Source organism: Eschscholzia californica, unplaced genomic scaffold (assembly GCF_041429995.1).
Source record: "Eschscholzia californica isolate CP2 unplaced genomic scaffold, dmEscCali1.0.p SCAF_4, whole genome shotgun sequence".
In the NCBI taxonomy this organism is placed as follows: Eukaryota; Viridiplantae; Streptophyta; class Magnoliopsida; order Ranunculales; family Papaveraceae; genus Eschscholzia; species Eschscholzia californica.
The window spans coordinates 22,173,168-22,188,712 of NW_028238461.1; the positions used below are offsets into that span (position 1 = coordinate 22,173,168).

A 15,545-nucleotide genomic window follows, 5' to 3' on the forward strand; every position below is an offset into this window, starting at 1 on the left:
ATTTGAGATTAACCAGATAACTTCTCTATCAGAACAAAAAGCAACCCATATAATTAGGAAAAAAAAAATAAACAAGGTATTGTTATAAAAAACTTCAAGCATAAATTCCTCAATCAGTGAAGTTTAAGATTTCAATTAGGTAAGAATGATTTGTAAAATCTACAATTCCAAGTGAACTGTCTTCAATAGGTCGAAGACTAGAGACATGCATCATAAAACGCATGGGCGTGAACATAGACACAGCAACATGGCAAATCTCAAATACAATAAGACCATCTCATAGAATCCCCCGAAACCTCAAAAGTTCATATTTAAAGAGATCAACGCATGGGCAAAGCAAAAGATTCGTACATTTTGCTTGGTTGATGGGCAGCTAACAGAACATAAAAAAGTCATGGAGAAATGCACGTATCGTGTATTGTGATGGTGTTGAATACAAACAGTACCTGGAAAAAAGATTACCTCGGTACATGCGACCATGATACAACTTACGTGCAATTTCTCCTGCATCAATGTGAACTCAAAAGCTGCCTATAGTTTCCATGGCGTCACATCTTCAGCGTGACAGATACCAGCAAGTATTACACGATCACTATTCAAGAAGCATACAACTCTTCGCTGCACTATTTCAGCCCACTGGATATTTGAACTCTTTTACTAGACATATATTTCTTATGATGTTAATAATGACTGTACCTACAAAGAACTCCATCTCCAAACTTCACAATGAATGAAATTGATTTACTACGTAACTTGAAAGATCTTGTTGTTAATTATTCAACCCGGGGCCAAACGATTTTCAGAAAGATTTAGGTAAATGGTTGAAAATTACTTGCACCAAATTTAGAATACTAGATCACTGAAATACCATAAAAAAAGGTATACGAGATCCTGAATTCGTTACATCGATGTAACACAAACACGAGCAATCATAAACATGACAATTGTGTAATTTATCCATCGAAGTCACTAACCATCAACAACTTAATGATCATAAATTAAATAACTCCAAAACAATTCAAAATTAGTTCAACAACAAATTTATAATCTCCCAATTGATCAAATCTAAATCCCTCTGATTATTCTTTCTCTTATTCATAAGTGATTTCTAACAATTCTCATGTTTCCCTTTTTCTGTCAAAAATTATTGGAGTCTTACAACAAGAAAAAATTGAAAGACAAAACGACAGCCTCTTAGAGCTATAAAACTCATTAATTCATCTACCACCAAAATCATATAAACTGCAAAATTAAGTAATATTGATCAACTATATAGGACATAAAGAAAATCGTACCGAGATCTTCAAAATTTTAATCAACTTTCTCTTGAATTTTTTCCTCCTGGGATTTAGCCTCATTTTCCTTCAATTTGGCCTTATTCCTCTCCAAAGCTGCTGCAACTTCCTTAGGCATATATTTTTCGTCATGTTTAGCAAGAACTTCGGTTGCAGAGAAATAACAATCAATACCCATAGCCTTAGCTGCAATAGGTTTTCCTAGGGAAGCCAAATTCTTGCGATTTTCCTCTGTAAATGGATAGACTAAACCCTCAACAATAGCAGAATGACCTTCACGGAATAAATCAGGAAGAGAACCTTCATAACGAACCAATATATCGGTCTCTAAATCAGTAACTACAAATTCCATCTCAGGAGATGAAGCAGGATGGGTAACACTTCCTTCAAGAACTAACCCACCAAGTCTGAACCTATTTTTACTAGGGTTTGCTTTAAATTTCTCAAGAGCTTCAGTTGGAGTAACATAAAAGACTAATTGATCTTGAAAATTGTTTAAAACAATGAAAACGAAACCACTTATGCAGGCGAAGGTTAAAATGTAACCCCAAAGACGACGAGTTTGAAGTTGACGAGCTTTAGCGCCTATGTCGATTTTAGGAGGACGATTTGGTGTGCGTCTTTGAGTTGATAGGAATCGGAAAAAATGGGGTTGTTCTAATCGGCGAAGGTCGGAAATAATGGATGAAACTGAAGGTGAGTGGTCGATAATGTTGATTATTGGTGAACGGCGGTGGACAGATAATTGGGAAATTGAGTTGCGCAGTACACTAGATCTAATGGACCGAACGAGAGCCGAACGAAAAGCCATGATAGACAGAGGGAAATGCGTGAGGGGAAAGTAAGAGGTATTGGTTCCTTTGAAACTCTAAAAGGCTGAACCAGCTTTACAAATCAGAAGCGCCTGATAGGACTTGAACTTAGTGAATTTGTCGCATTGATCAATTTGGTACCTGTCAAAACAAAATAATTTGAAAATATAATGTAGTATTAGCTTAAATTTGAGAAACTAAAAATGGAAAAAATTGCCGTTAACAGCTTCATATATTAATATAGAAGATCAAAGAGTGCTCAACCATACAGGACTATCGTAGGTAATCTAGTGCTAAAGTTAATATTCTTTTACGTAATTCAATGAAAGCTATGGTATTCTTCAAGAAAATGGAGGAACAAGGGAGGCTACATTCTAACCTAAAACTTCAGATTGTTAAGAGTTCGAATTTCTTATTAGGGTGCGTGAAGTTTCACTCTGGTGTTCTTTTGGGTTTTTGATTGGGTTGTTATTTACTGCAGTGAAGAAATGATAAGCTCTTCTCATTCACTTGTTCCCAGACTTTTAAAATTGTATCAACTCAATAGTCAATATCTATGTCACTGTAGCTAGTTATCTTATACTATTTGACAAACGAACCTTCAACTAATTAACAAAAATAGAACTTATCTAAGATTTATAACTTATAAGTAAGATCATAATTCATAAATCATAACCATTATTCGACAAACGAACATTCGATTGATTAACAAAATTTGAACTAATCTAAGATTTATAACTCACAACAAATTAGGAATCATAGTTCATAAATCATACTCATCCAACAGTTGGGCTACAACCTAAATCATCTCTGCGATTCTCAAAGAAACTCATCAATTTACACATCAAAGTGGTTAGAATCAAATCACGTATCGAGTACTCACCAGAAATCTGAGTTTCCCCAATGTTGGAGTATTCCAAAATTGAAAGTTCAACCGAATCCTTGAGAAAGAAGGTGAAGATTTAAGATATAACCCTAGTTGCTCGGCAGCTCGGGTCCTTGTTATTGTCGATTTCTCTGTTTGAGAAAGATCTGAGAGAAAGTTCAAAGTTCAAACCGTAAGCAGAAGTCCTTGAGAGAGAAAGTGGAGATTAAAGGAAAACCCTAGAAGAGCTAGTTGCTCTCGGCTCCCCCTTGCTGGTGTGGTCGATTTGAGAAGTCTCCCGTTCTTTCCCGTCCCCAAATTACAGAAGATGCAATACCAAAATTGCCCCTACTCTTTGGAAAACATCACCTAAACCGATTCAGGCAATCTTCACGTTGTACCGTCCTTGGGAGTTGGGTCTGTGCAAAAAGTTTCAGTCAAAATATTTTACAATATAAACACAAAAAGAAAAAGAGAAATAAAAATGGGAAATATGACCAAAACTCCCAAAAAAATTTGAGTTTTGGTTAAAAATGATTTATCAATTTTTTATAAGTTTCAGCTCCCTATGACATTGTTGTAAATTATCTAATATAGGGAAAAGACGAAACTGACCTTATTGCAAACCAGATTGCAGACTAGTTTGCAATGCTCTGCAAACCAGATTGCAAGAGCTTTGCAAGACAAACCAAATTGCAAAGTAGTGGAAACCAGTTTGCAAAGCTCTGCAAACCAGATTGCAAAGCTCTGCAAAGTCATTGCAAGGCAAACCAGATTGCAAAGCAATGCAAATGGGAATGCAAAGCTCTGCAAACCAGATTGCAAAGCTTTGCAAATCAGATTGCAAACAAGTTTGCAAAGCTTCGCAAGCTAAGATTCTAAGGACAATTTCGGCATTAGAAATGGGAGTGCTTTTAGAATTGTCCTTCAAAACTATTTCCAAACTATATATGGGGCCTAAAAAGACAAAAAGATAATTTGTCTTTTTGACAAAAAAAAAACTTAGAAATTTTCTTGAATAAAAATTACTAAAAAGGTTATTAGTTTTCTAAAAAGTCTTATAAAATTTAAAATTTATTAGTGTGTTAGGTAACTGGTCTTTATAACATTAAGGGACGGCGATGGTTTTGTCACAAAAAAGTGTAGTGGCATCACTTAACAATTAGTGAGGACGGTTAAGATGTGTCTCTACTACATAGTAGTGACAGTTAAGGGCGTCTCAAATCTTCGTCCCTAATAAAGAATGCGACACACAAACCATTCCTAATTTCGTCTCCAAAACTATTTGTAAGACAGTAGCAGCGACAACTGTCCCTAATACTTATTAGAACACTTTTGATGTTTTAGAGACGGTTTTAAGCTGTCCCTACCGCCCATGTTTTTTTAAGAGTTATTTTGCAAAAGGGCCATAGAAAAGTACCGGGTGTTGCGAAAGGGGCATGACCTTTTATTTTTTTTGCAAAGGGTCGTGGACTAAATGTTGACCCGTTATGTTCTAACACCGTTAATTTTTAATACCGTTAATCTAACTCCATTACTTAAAAATATATTATTACATTTAAGAAATTTAAACGATTTTGTCACTAAATTCGCAAATGTGGAAAATTTAAGACATCCACCTAGAAAAATATTACTTTTCCACATTTTCTAGCGCTACACATTTAAATAATAAATTTCATAATCTAATACATAATGAATAAATTATAAACAAAATTTTTACTCGACATAGCCATGAGATAGAAAATCTAGAAGCACATGAAAATAACCCTAATCTTTACTTTGTCTACTCAAGTTAATGAGTTAGAAAGTAAAAAGAATTTAAGAAGTGTGATGAGGATCCGTAAAAAAAAAAAAAAAAAATTTTAAAAAAACCACAAAACTGAAAAAAAAAATAAACCTAAGCTCTTCTCTCGTCGGCCCAATCTTTTTGTAAAACTCAATCAGCAACACCTCTTTCAATTTCCGCTGAAAATCGAAGGTGGAAGAACGAATAAAAAATGAACTAAAATTGCTCTCTTCGTGCAAGAAAAAGTGACGACATAAGTTTAATCAATAGGTATTAATGTGATGTTAAATCAAACATTTATTTAACGGTCAATGTTAGTCCACGACCCTTCGTGAAATAATAAATAGTCATGCTCCTTTCGCAAAACCCGGTACTTATGTACGCTCCTTTCCCAAAATAACCCTTTTTTCAATATCAAAGAGGTGGAGGAAAGGATCTCGCCCAACCAAGGGTGAGGGTAATAGACATATCCCTAGTATTTAAATTAGGGACTACAACTAAATAGGTCAAAATAATATCGAAAATGAGTCTCTTTGTGTGAGAGGCGGTTTAGTTGGCAGTTTCCAAAACTAATAGGCGGTTTAAGCAATAGGCGGTTTGGGTTCAATTTCTAAATTTTGGTTCAATTTAGGAGTGATGCCACCGGCTTATATTAATTATAAAAGGGGTCTTGAGTGCTTGTATTCAAAATCAACAAAAACAATCAATAACAACAACTCAACAACTCTTCTTTAGAGAGAGCTAGAGAGAGAGCAAGTGAGAGAAATTTTGTTCATAATTTTGAGCGGTGTTTAATTTCTCGGTCGTCGAAGATTTAGTATAGAAGGTTAACTTCTATACGGTACCATCTTGGGACGAACTTGCGGGTTGTGTGAGTCGTCTTCATCTATCCTTCAATAAAGATTTCTTGTTCGCCCGAGGACGTAGGCTTTAGGCCGAACCTCGTTAATTCTGTTTGCATATTTAGTTTTGGCATAGCTTTTCGATTAATCTTCATAATCGGATCAATTTCTAGGATAGGTTCGATAGCTTCCGCGACTTTTAGTTCTAACACTTTGAGAGGACACTTCAACCCGAACCAGCCTATATATCTTGTGCCCTCTCTACTATAACTACCTACTTACGTAGTGTTCAGAGTGACATTTCTACAACTTCTCTGCTACTCAAGAGACTCGTGATAACATTGCTATTCCCAAGACCCGAGACCTGTTACCTGTAAGGATGAATTGAGTTTAGATGCCCTCTTAGATGAGCATGACACTAGACAAGACGTGAGAGAAGCTAACGATGTCTTTAAGGACACTAGTAATATAACGATAAAAAAGAGTTTGGAAGGGTTGTCTACTTGTCTGAACAATTCCTAGGGTAGGCGCCGACCGTTCAATTTGCGGATAAAACGGAGCAGCCCTCAGCCCCTCACATGTGAGATGGTTGTGTGCAGAGACAGGCCAATCAGTCAGCACAAACATGATTTTTCTTTGTGGTAAATATAAATGTGAATCTGCAAATGATATTGATAGATAGATAGATGAATACACAGAGAGAGATCTATGTTAGCAATTTTTTTGTGTCTCTCTACTATTGCGGGTCGAAGTAAGAATCTCCACATTTACATTTCCATCCTTCAGGTTCATAATTTGCAGATTGAACACCAAAATGTTGAGAAAAAGTAGGTACTTGTATGGCTTCACATGGACTGCAACTCCCACATTTGTGCCCACAATTTGGTGGTCTGGACCCAAGTCTGTTCAACCCTTCACTTTCTTCTTCATCATTCACCACTACTTCCTCCCTCTGCAAACCCACCTTCAATATTAACAAATTAAACCCACACTAAATCAATAAGAGTACTGGTTCAGTGAGAGAGATAGAGAAGAATACCTGCTCTGATCTGCTGAGTTCAGGTGGAAAGGGTTGTGTAGTTTGACCTGTTTTTTGATCAATTTTGAAGGGTTAATATGGTATACATAGTTATCATTTGCAAAGAGCTGAAAAGGTGGTGGGTTTATGATGATAACAAAATTGGGTGGAAACAAACTCAAAAGTTAAAAGTAATTGAACTATAGGGAGCTATAACAAGAGCTAACCTTGTAAATGAGTATCATGTTGTGATGAAATAGGCCTATTTGATATAGTAATCCAACTCAGTAGTAGCACAATAGCTATAACAAGAACTCTGATTCTTCTTTTTTGTCCCTCAGTAGCCCACATGATAGATAGATAGATGAGAGAGAGGGAGAGAGAGACAGAGAGAGAGAGAGAGAGAGAGAGAGAGAGAGAGAGAGAGAGGGAGAGAGAGAATGTTTTCTTTCTAAACAATCTTTGTTTTTAGAAGTGTTTGAGATATCCCAAGACTCATGTCATTTGAAGAAACATGTTCTTTCTGTCTGTTATCTCTCTTAGAGGGTGTTTGATTTTTGCACTTATTAAGTGATTTTCACTCAATAAGTGTGGGCTGGCAATTTTAGGCCGTTTGTTTTTTCACTTAATAAGTGAATATCACTTGTAAGTCGGGTCAAAGTAAGTGCAAAAAAGTAAGCTCAAACTTGAAGCTTATTTTCTTGCACTTACTTTCTAAATGCTAAAAAAGACATTTTTATCCTTCTCCGAATATAATAATTACTAATATGATTATAACTCAAAAGAAAATCTTAAACAATTGATAAGTAAAAAAAATCTTTCTATGACTTTAGCGATGACACTTTTCCTTCTCACTCATCCTTTACCTAAGTTTTTCTCTTAAATTTTTTTTACATCTCTTCCTTCATTAGTCACGGAACCACCCAAATTCCATGATGCAACGTAAGTTCTTTCTCCTTCATACTTTTTAATTATTTGAGTTTAATATTTTCAACACAAAGTATTCATAAATCGTAATTCTCTTGTATCTAAACTCGCGAACACAATGAATTAGTACGAAATACTAATATGTAAATACTTTAAGGTCAAAATAGACAATTTCTCATTTTTATGACATTTAGAATTAATATAAAAACAAAAGTCAAACACTTAGAAGTGATGGAAAACAAACGCTACAGCACTTACAAGTGATATCACTTACTAAGTGATTATCACTTAGTTTCTCTATCTAAAAATATTCTTTTCACAAAATCATTCTATGCTTGTGCACTTTGAGATGGGTTCTAGTAAAACCAACCTGCTTTCCTGCTTTTAACAGAAATAATGGACTTCTTTTACTTCAACCCTTTTCTTCCCTGTTTTTCTTTTAATAGGAAAAAAACATTCACAAAAACTTGAATTGCTGTGAAATAATAAATCCCGCCCAAAATAGTATTGAATCCAAGGCAAATTTATTGATTTGATATTCTAAGTATTTATAGAACTTTACAAGGAATAAATTTATATAAATGGAGAAAAAAGAAAAAGTTACCCTAATTACAAATATAGAAAGGGGGAATTTGACATACACCCCCACTATTATATGAATATTAAGACTACACCCCCACTTTTTGAAAACTTTTGATATACACCCCCACCTGGACGGAAACCGTCAACTCAGAGTTAAGTTGGGTGTGTGTGAAACACACGCGCCAACCATGACGATTTTACCCTTTTGTAGATGTTGAAATATTTTGAGCGATTTTGACATACACCCCCACTATTATATGAATTTTTGGACTACACCCCCATTTTTTGAAAAAACAAAAATTTTCGATTTGCCCTCCAACGATCATCTTTTACCTCTTTGCTTATAAACTTATTTATCTTAGACAAGCTAAAAGATCAAAGCGAAAGAACTTATTTATCTTATATGTCAAATAAGATAAATAAGTTCCTCCCATATAAGATAAATAAATTCTTTCGCTTGATATCCCAAATAGTTCCTCCCATCTTTTCTATAGTTTGATATCTCAAATAGTTCTTTCGCTTTGACCTTTTAGCTTGTCTAAAATAAATAAATTTATAAGACAAAAGGTAAAAGATGATCGCTGGAGGGCAAACTGAAAAATTTTGTTTTTTTCAAAAAATGGGGGTGTAGTCCAAAAATTCATATAATAGTGGGGGTGTATATCAAAATCGCTCAAAATATTTCAACATCTACAATAGGATAAAATCGTCATGGTTGGCGCGTGTGTTTCGCACACACCCAACTTAACTTTGAGTTGACGGTTTCCGTCCAAGTGGGGGTGTATATCAAAAGTTTTCAAAAAGTGGGGGTGTAGTCCTAGTATTCATATAATAGTGGGGGTGTATGTCAAATTCTCCCATATAGAAATGTAATAATCTTATTTACAATATGAAATTTGAAAATTGCTCCTTTCTTCACTTTCTACTTGTAGCCGGCTGATGTTTTGGTGTGGGAGGTGTAATATGCTATTGGCATGCACATCCAATCTTATTTCATTACTCTCGTAAGAGTTGGAGAAGAAATCTGAGTCAAGACTAACTTGGAAGTTAACCGCTGGAATTGATCAGAACCAAGAAGTTTTGTGAAAGTATCAGCTACCTGATCAGCAGAGAGAACGTGAGATATCTGGATGAGACCACTTTTAAGTTTCTCGCGAACAAAGTAACAATCGAGTTCGATGTGTTTTGTTCGTTTGTGGAAAATTGGATTAGCAACTATATGCATAACCACCTTATTGTCACATAAAACCTGAAAGGTTGTGAAAAAGAAATTTGAAGATCCTGGAAAAGGTATTTCAACCATCGAAGCTCGGCAGTAAGAAAAGCAAGAACACAATATTTTGCCTTAGTAGATGATCGGGAAACAGTCGGTTGTTTCTTAGATTTCCAAGACAATGAACTCGCACCAAGCATTGTGAAGTAGCCGGTGGTGGAACGTCAGGTAATGGGGCAGGTTGCCCAATCCAAGTCAGCAAAACCCGAAAGTGTTAGAGAGCTAGAAGATGAAAGAAGTGTCCCATGATCGAGAGTCCCCTTCAAATATTGCATAACTCGAGTTGCTGCATCCATATGTGTCGGACGATAATGTTGCATAAATTCGCTTAAATAATTCACTGAAAAAACGATATTGGGTCTCGTGACAGTGACATAGAGAGGTCGACCGATCAGACGTCAGAACAATGTGAGATCATTTAAAGGTGTACCGTCTGTAGGTAACAGTTTCAAATGTTTTTCCATGGAAAATAAACTCAGTTTGGATCCAAGAAGGCTAAAATCACGAAGAATGTCCTAAGTGTATTTTCACTGATAGAGGAAAATACACTTAGCAAACCAAGAAACTTCTAGGCCTAGAAAGTATTAAAGTCGTCCAAGATTTTTAAGAGAAAATTATTTCTCAAGACGTTGTCGAAGGGAGTTAGTGTCCTTGTCATCAGTGCCCGTAATGATGATACCATATACATAGACAAGAATGTAACTATCAGTCAGGGCATTGAAATAACCGAAAAGAGAATGATCCGACAAAAATTGGGAAAAACTTTGGTTTTTAACCGGAGGAAAATTTAGCAAACAATTGCCTAGACGCTTGTTTCTAACCATATAATAATTTGTTCAAACGACAAACTCTAGTATCACCTTTGTTGCTAAACCCGAGAGGAATGGTCATATAGACTTCTTTTTCGAAGTCTCCTTGGAGGAAAACATTATTGACACCTAACCGATGCAACGACCATTCCTGAATAGACGCAAGTGATAAGAGGACACGAACGTTTACCAATTTGGTAATTGAAGCAAAAGTATCATGTCAGTCGACACCTTCAACCTAAGTATACCCTTTGGTGATAATGCGTGCCTTGTAACGCTCGATGGATCCATCGGAACGATAGGTTTTATTACTTCATTAACCCATTTAATATTCATACTCTTACGCCTCCCTCGCTACTAAAGCTACGTTTAAGAAAACTATAACGTTTTATCCATTTATGAATCGACTAACAACACTTTTTACAACTATTTCAACAATTTTCTCCTAATATCTCACTTCTAAACTAATAGATTATTGAACTGCCATTTGTTGTTTCCTGACCTCTGGGGCCCTATTAAGTATGATGGATTCGTTTGTCACTTTCATTTTTTCTGTTCTTCCTCAGGAAAATAAGAACAAGCACTAAAGAGTTATTAACTTTCCAGCCATTACTTATCACATGCATGATCTGATAACAATAATAATAAAGCTTCCCCTCTGAATTTAGTTGAGAGGTGAGAAACTGAGTTGGTGGTCCTTACAGTCAACTTTCATTTCAGAATGTGTCATCACTGGGTTCTGCTATGTATCTGCCTCTCTCTAACAGTCAACTTTTTTCTTTTTGTTGTTGTAAGCTCTAACAGTCAACAGCATATGAATCAATTTTCAATGAATAGGAAACAATGTAGTGATTTTTTATTTATTTTGTTTATCTCAATACCACTGGGTCATTTCAGATTGTCTTGACCTAGAAACAAATAGCCCCAATTCGGAACACCAGAAGGGAAAGAGAAACACCAAGAAACTACTACAAGGTAAATTCAATCAGTTCTAGAGAAGGATAAGGCATGTAGCAATTAACAAAGATGAAGCTACTCCCCTACTACCTTCAAATTTCCGCTGAACCATCAGCCCTGCAACATAAGCCACTTCGCATAAATGCAAAATGCGGAGTAAAAAATGCTTCAATTTAAATCTGCTCAACCCCCGAGTGTATGATTAGTCGCAGTACTTCTCCTTTACTAGTTAATGAATAACGTTGGATGTACCATGCCAACACCATCATAGACAGAACTCCATAAAACACAGTAGAAGTGACGTGAGACGGAAAGCCCATATGCATTTCATTTAGTCACACATTTCTTAAGGAAGACCTTCCAAACCTTGCTTATAGGGCAGTATAGAGGTCTTACATATTGGGTGGACGGACCAATGGGGCATGGGGCCTCGGCTTGTTTTATAGACAAACCTAGGACTGTAGAAGGCAAGCACATATGTCCATCACAATTAAAAACCTAGTCTACGCATTCTACAAAAACCTGGTTTTATGGACAAAACTAAGCTGAGTTGGCCTTGGCAGTGCCTAAATCTGGGACAAATACGGGTGGTATCAGCTCAATTGCAACAGTTTTACATCAAATAGTCTAAGCTTTCTACAAAATATGGTGAATTAAATAGTTCTTTTTCTGAATGCAGTTTCACCCGTGCAAATAGAATTTCCATTTTTGAATCCACTACTTACACTTCTATCGAAAGATCTATATTCATCAAAGGAAAAAGATATGCATGTATAACCAACAAAAAGAGTTAGAAATAGTATAGAATCTTGAAAACTCAAAAACACTATACAGAACTAGACGTATGTCATGACTCATAATCAAATTTTATCCCCCAAATGTTCAACATATCTGTTTGTAAGAAACGAGCTAACATTACAAGTTTCAACTTAATCCCGCGTCAGCCCTTTTCGTAATCTAGATTTCATCATAATACTCTACAATAGACTCGAATCTCCACGCCCTCTAGCACTAGATTTCGACTCTCGGTCTACCATTTTACCGTCAAAGCATCTTGAAAGTGAATCGAATTCCATGAATATGATATCCATCTAGCGTTCACGTAGACACGCATCTCAAGTAAAAACTACCAAAATTCTTGGAGGGAGTGCGATTTCGTGGCATGTTTGTGTACCACCTATTTTAAGTCTCAATCTCACATTCCGTCGGAGACGCATTTAGATTTTTAACCAAGTTTAGTACAACACTTATGTTTATTAAATGGATAACCAAAAGCAACTCAATCATGGGGGTTATTTGACGAAAACAAATATGACAACATGATAAATAGTTTTATGTTTCTGATCACACTACTTCCTTAATACAAGAAACAAGACTTATTAGCAAAGTTGACTTACAAGACCTACCTTATTTCTCAGAGGGTGACGGGTGTTGTTCTTCTTTCTTCGGGAGAATCGCGCTCACAAGGGCCTCAATTTCTTCTTTCGCTCGTTGAAAAACACCGGGACCTTTGACTTCATCAATTGGAGTGTTCTCATCGATCTCGTCACTCGTTCCATGAGTTTCCTTGTCATGGTGACTTGGTGATTTCTCAATCTCATTGTCAGCTCTTTCAATTAGATTTGGTACTCTGACATCTTCCTCTGCCAGATTAAGATAAATCAAAAAAAAAAAATCCTTCCAACTTCAATATTTCAACCAGAAAACCTAAAGAACCGAATGCGTAACCTACAATTCTTTTCACTCTACCCAACTTATTGACAAAATGAGGTCTAATGACCAACAACATATACTGCTTTCCCCACCCATTGGAGATAGGTTTTCAGTTGGATATCTACAAACTTAATATGGTATTATTAGAGATAAACCAACATGTGATATGCCCAATCCCTAATTTGTTCCCCAATTTATAACTAACTGCAAATCTTGGTCCTCATATAGATTCATAGAAACCAATCACTACAACAAGACACATCAATATGGAGCAACCCTAAAAATCCAAACTATATACTACTTCTGATTGGAATTTGGACATCAATTTAGCTAATGATGGATTAAATGTGTTCAATTTCAAAAGATTAGTGGGTTGGATAAGAAAATGCAAATGGAATTGAATGCTAAGTAGATTAACCGACAAAAAGGAAAACCCTTGTCTGAAAAAAAAAACACTTGAATAATTTCAGAAATTGTAGATCACCCAGAAGTGATTTTGTCAAAATAAACGTACCCTTACAGGAGAATTCGAGGGAAAAAGAACTGGGAGATGAAGAAATGAATACAGTATATATGAAGAATAGGGTTTACAAAATCACAACAGAATCGAAAGGATTAAACTTTAGAAACCCTATTTATAATCTGAATTGGAAGTAGAATTTGTTAATTGAGTGAGTAAATGAGAAAATAATAATGTAATAATAATAATTAATACCTGACGTAGAGTTTTTGTGCTCTGATTTTGGTTCTGCCATTAATAAAACTTGTTTTGAACTGTCGCTGGTTCTTCCTGTTTTTATTTCTCTCTCGGACTTGTGTTATGGGGCACTGTGGCTGGACTCAGTAGGGGTGGGAATCGGGCGGGCTCGGACGGACTCGGGCAAGAATGAGCCGTACTCGGGCGGATCGGACTCGGATAAGCCGAACCCGCAGTAGTGAGTCGGGCGGATCGGACCGGACCAAACACGCCATATTGGTGCCCGTAGCCCGTCCGAGCCCGGCTGCCCGAGCGGGTTCCAACGGCCTCGGGCCGGACGGGCTCGGGTTTTTTTATTATATTTAAAAGAAGGAAATGATAGAGTGACTTAGAAATTGGTACTTAGAGGGTGACATATTTCCTCATTTAGAAACAAAAGCGGTACCCATCGTAGTCAAACTTTGAAAAACCCTTGTCTTTTAGTGATTCCACATCAGCTGGGCATTAAAATGCCCAAAAATTTGGGCACTCTAGCATCTCCCTTTAAAAAAACCAATTTATCTTATTATTTTTTAAAAAACAATAATTACTCAATAATTTATCTTATATATCTTACAAGTAAAAAACCGTAGTTTTTCAAGTTTTCAATCACCAATTTTCTTTAATAGTCACTGTACTGTATACAAAGATTAGTTCTCAATCTTCTAAATCATCCAAACCTAGTATAAAAACATCATCAGATCTCAATTTTCATTTACAAGTAAAAATAAAACCTAAGTTCTAAGTTCATTTACAAGTAAAAAAAACCCTAGTAAAAAAACATCTATAAATCTCAATTTTCTTCAATCTTTGATGGTCAATCTTCAATAATCCACCCTTTGTACTCTTTCTCTCTCTCTGTATAGATGAGTTCTCAATCTTCTAAATCATACACACCCTCAAACCAACACAAACATCATCAACACCAATGCCCACTTCGCCAGCAACCACAACTCCAGCAACAACAATTTCCAAACTCTCCAATTGGAATACTTATCAAATCGCAGTTGAAGACTTAGAAAAATAATCCAAACTAGAACAATTTTGTGAACAATGAAAGAGAGCAAGTAAATCAAAAGGAATAAAAAAAAAATGTAGATCCCACTTTAACTTGCACAAACTGACCGAAAACTTCATCGTCCGATACCAGAAAACTCAAAAAATCTTTTGGGATCTGCAGTGATTCTTCTCTTCATCATTTTCAACGGCCTTGGTTTACAACCATGACGACGATAAAGACAACGAAGAAGATGATGATTTGTATGATACTATGATAGTAATGGACTAATGGTTATGGTTTAATGGAGTTTTGGGGTTATGGTTTAATGGAGGCAGGAGGTTAAAGAGAGAGGCGGAGAGAGGTGGAGATAGATTTAGGGTTAGGGCAATATTCAGAACTCTTTTATAGGTCCCCTATTTAATCCAACGGCTGAGGTCTCTCTCTACCTCAGCCGTTTGATGTATTAAAAACACGCGGGTCTAAAGCAGGTACCGGGTGGATCAAGTCGGACGGACTTCATCGAGCTCGGGTAACGGACGGGTATAACGGGCCGGGACTCGGATTTGAGGTTATGTCCGAGTCCCGACCCAATAAGCCCGATTCATCGGGCCGGGTTAGCCCGGCTCGGGTTGGCTACGGGCAGCGGTCTCTAACGGGCCGGATCGCGGAGTTTCGGACCGTTTTCCCAGCCTTAGGCTGGAGTATTCTTAAGCTTGAAGTGGTGCCTTTAGCAGGAGTAATTTGCCTCAAACTATGCATAAAACAAAATGGAAAAAATTTGAGTATAAACCCCTCCTCTTCTTTAACTTATGGTTGTGAAAAAATTTGAGCATAAAAGGCATCTTGAAAACTTTACTATCTTTAGCTTGATCTGTTATCTCTCGCACAAATCTGTTGTTTTTATCCAGAAAAGACTTATTTCGGCCACCG

The 15,545-nt window shown here is 36.3% G+C and overlaps 3 protein-coding genes across 4 annotated transcripts; all 3 read right to left on the minus strand.

Annotated features, from left to right (window-relative positions):
- Nucleotides 1–1,055: 1,055 nt before the first annotated feature.
- On the minus strand, nucleotides 1,056–3,291 carry G1 (transmembrane protein G1P-related 1). Its single transcript, XM_086636999.1, has 2 exons — nucleotides 2,991–3,291; nucleotides 1,056–2,304 (listed from the first exon to the last, which is right to left on the minus strand). Exon 2 carries the CDS (start codon nucleotides 2,104–2,106, stop codon nucleotides 1,312–1,314), a length of 795 nt encoding a protein of 264 aa, XP_086493125.1. The 5' UTR covers nucleotides 2,107–2,304; nucleotides 2,991–3,291; the 3' UTR covers nucleotides 1,056–1,311.
- A 3,018-nt stretch (nucleotides 3,292–6,309) lies between these two features.
- Nucleotides 6,310–8,065, minus strand: LOC147543669 (uncharacterized). Its single transcript, XM_086636393.1, has 4 exons — nucleotides 7,834–8,065; nucleotides 6,846–7,145; nucleotides 6,640–6,686; nucleotides 6,310–6,564 (listed from the first exon to the last, which is right to left on the minus strand). The coding sequence occupies exons 2-4, from the start codon at nucleotides 6,967–6,969 to the stop codon at nucleotides 6,337–6,339; spliced, it is 399 nt and encodes a 132-aa protein (XP_086492519.1). The 5' UTR covers nucleotides 6,970–7,145; nucleotides 7,834–8,065; the 3' UTR covers nucleotides 6,310–6,336.
- Nucleotides 8,066–11,039: 2,974 nt separating this feature from the next.
- Nucleotides 11,040–13,686, minus strand: LOC147543670 (uncharacterized). Of its 2 annotated transcripts, XM_086637660.1 has the most exons (3): nucleotides 13,595–13,686; nucleotides 12,573–12,809; nucleotides 11,040–11,283 (listed from the first exon to the last, which is right to left on the minus strand). In XM_086637660.1, exons 1-2 carry the CDS (start codon nucleotides 13,632–13,634, stop codon nucleotides 12,574–12,576), a joined length of 276 nt encoding a protein of 91 aa, XP_086493786.1. In that variant the 5' UTR covers nucleotides 13,635–13,686; the 3' UTR covers nucleotides 11,040–11,283; nucleotide 12,573. The 2 variants fall into 2 exon arrangements, with proteins under 2 accessions (XP_086493786.1, XP_086493785.1); XM_086637659.1 differs by lacking the exon at nucleotides 11,040–11,283 and having other exon boundaries at nucleotides 12,401–12,809.
- Nucleotides 13,687–15,545: the final 1,859 nt, after the last annotated feature.

Coding starts and splice junctions, on each gene's coding strand:
- LOC147543669 (XM_086636393.1), bottom strand. CDS start 6,969: ATGTGGGCTACTGAGGGACAAAAAAGAAGAATCAGAGTTCTTGTTATA. Junction 6,687..6,845: donor ACATGATACTCATTTACAAG/GTTAGCTCTTGT, acceptor ATCAAAAAACAG/GTCAAACTACACAACCCTTT. Junction 6,565..6,639: donor AACTCAGCAGATCAGAGCAG/GTATTCTTCTCT, acceptor TTAATATTGAAG/GTGGGTTTGCAGAGGGAGGA.
- G1 (XM_086636999.1), bottom strand. CDS start 2,106: ATGGCTTTTCGTTCGGCTCTCGTTCGGTCCATTAGATCTAGTGTACTG.
- LOC147543670 (XM_086637660.1), bottom strand. CDS start 13,634: ATGGCAGAACCAAAATCAGAGCACAAAAACTCTACGTCAG. Junction 12,810..13,594: donor GCACAAAAACTCTACGTCAG/GTATTAATTATT, acceptor TTAATCTGGCAG/AGGAAGATGTCAGAGTACCA.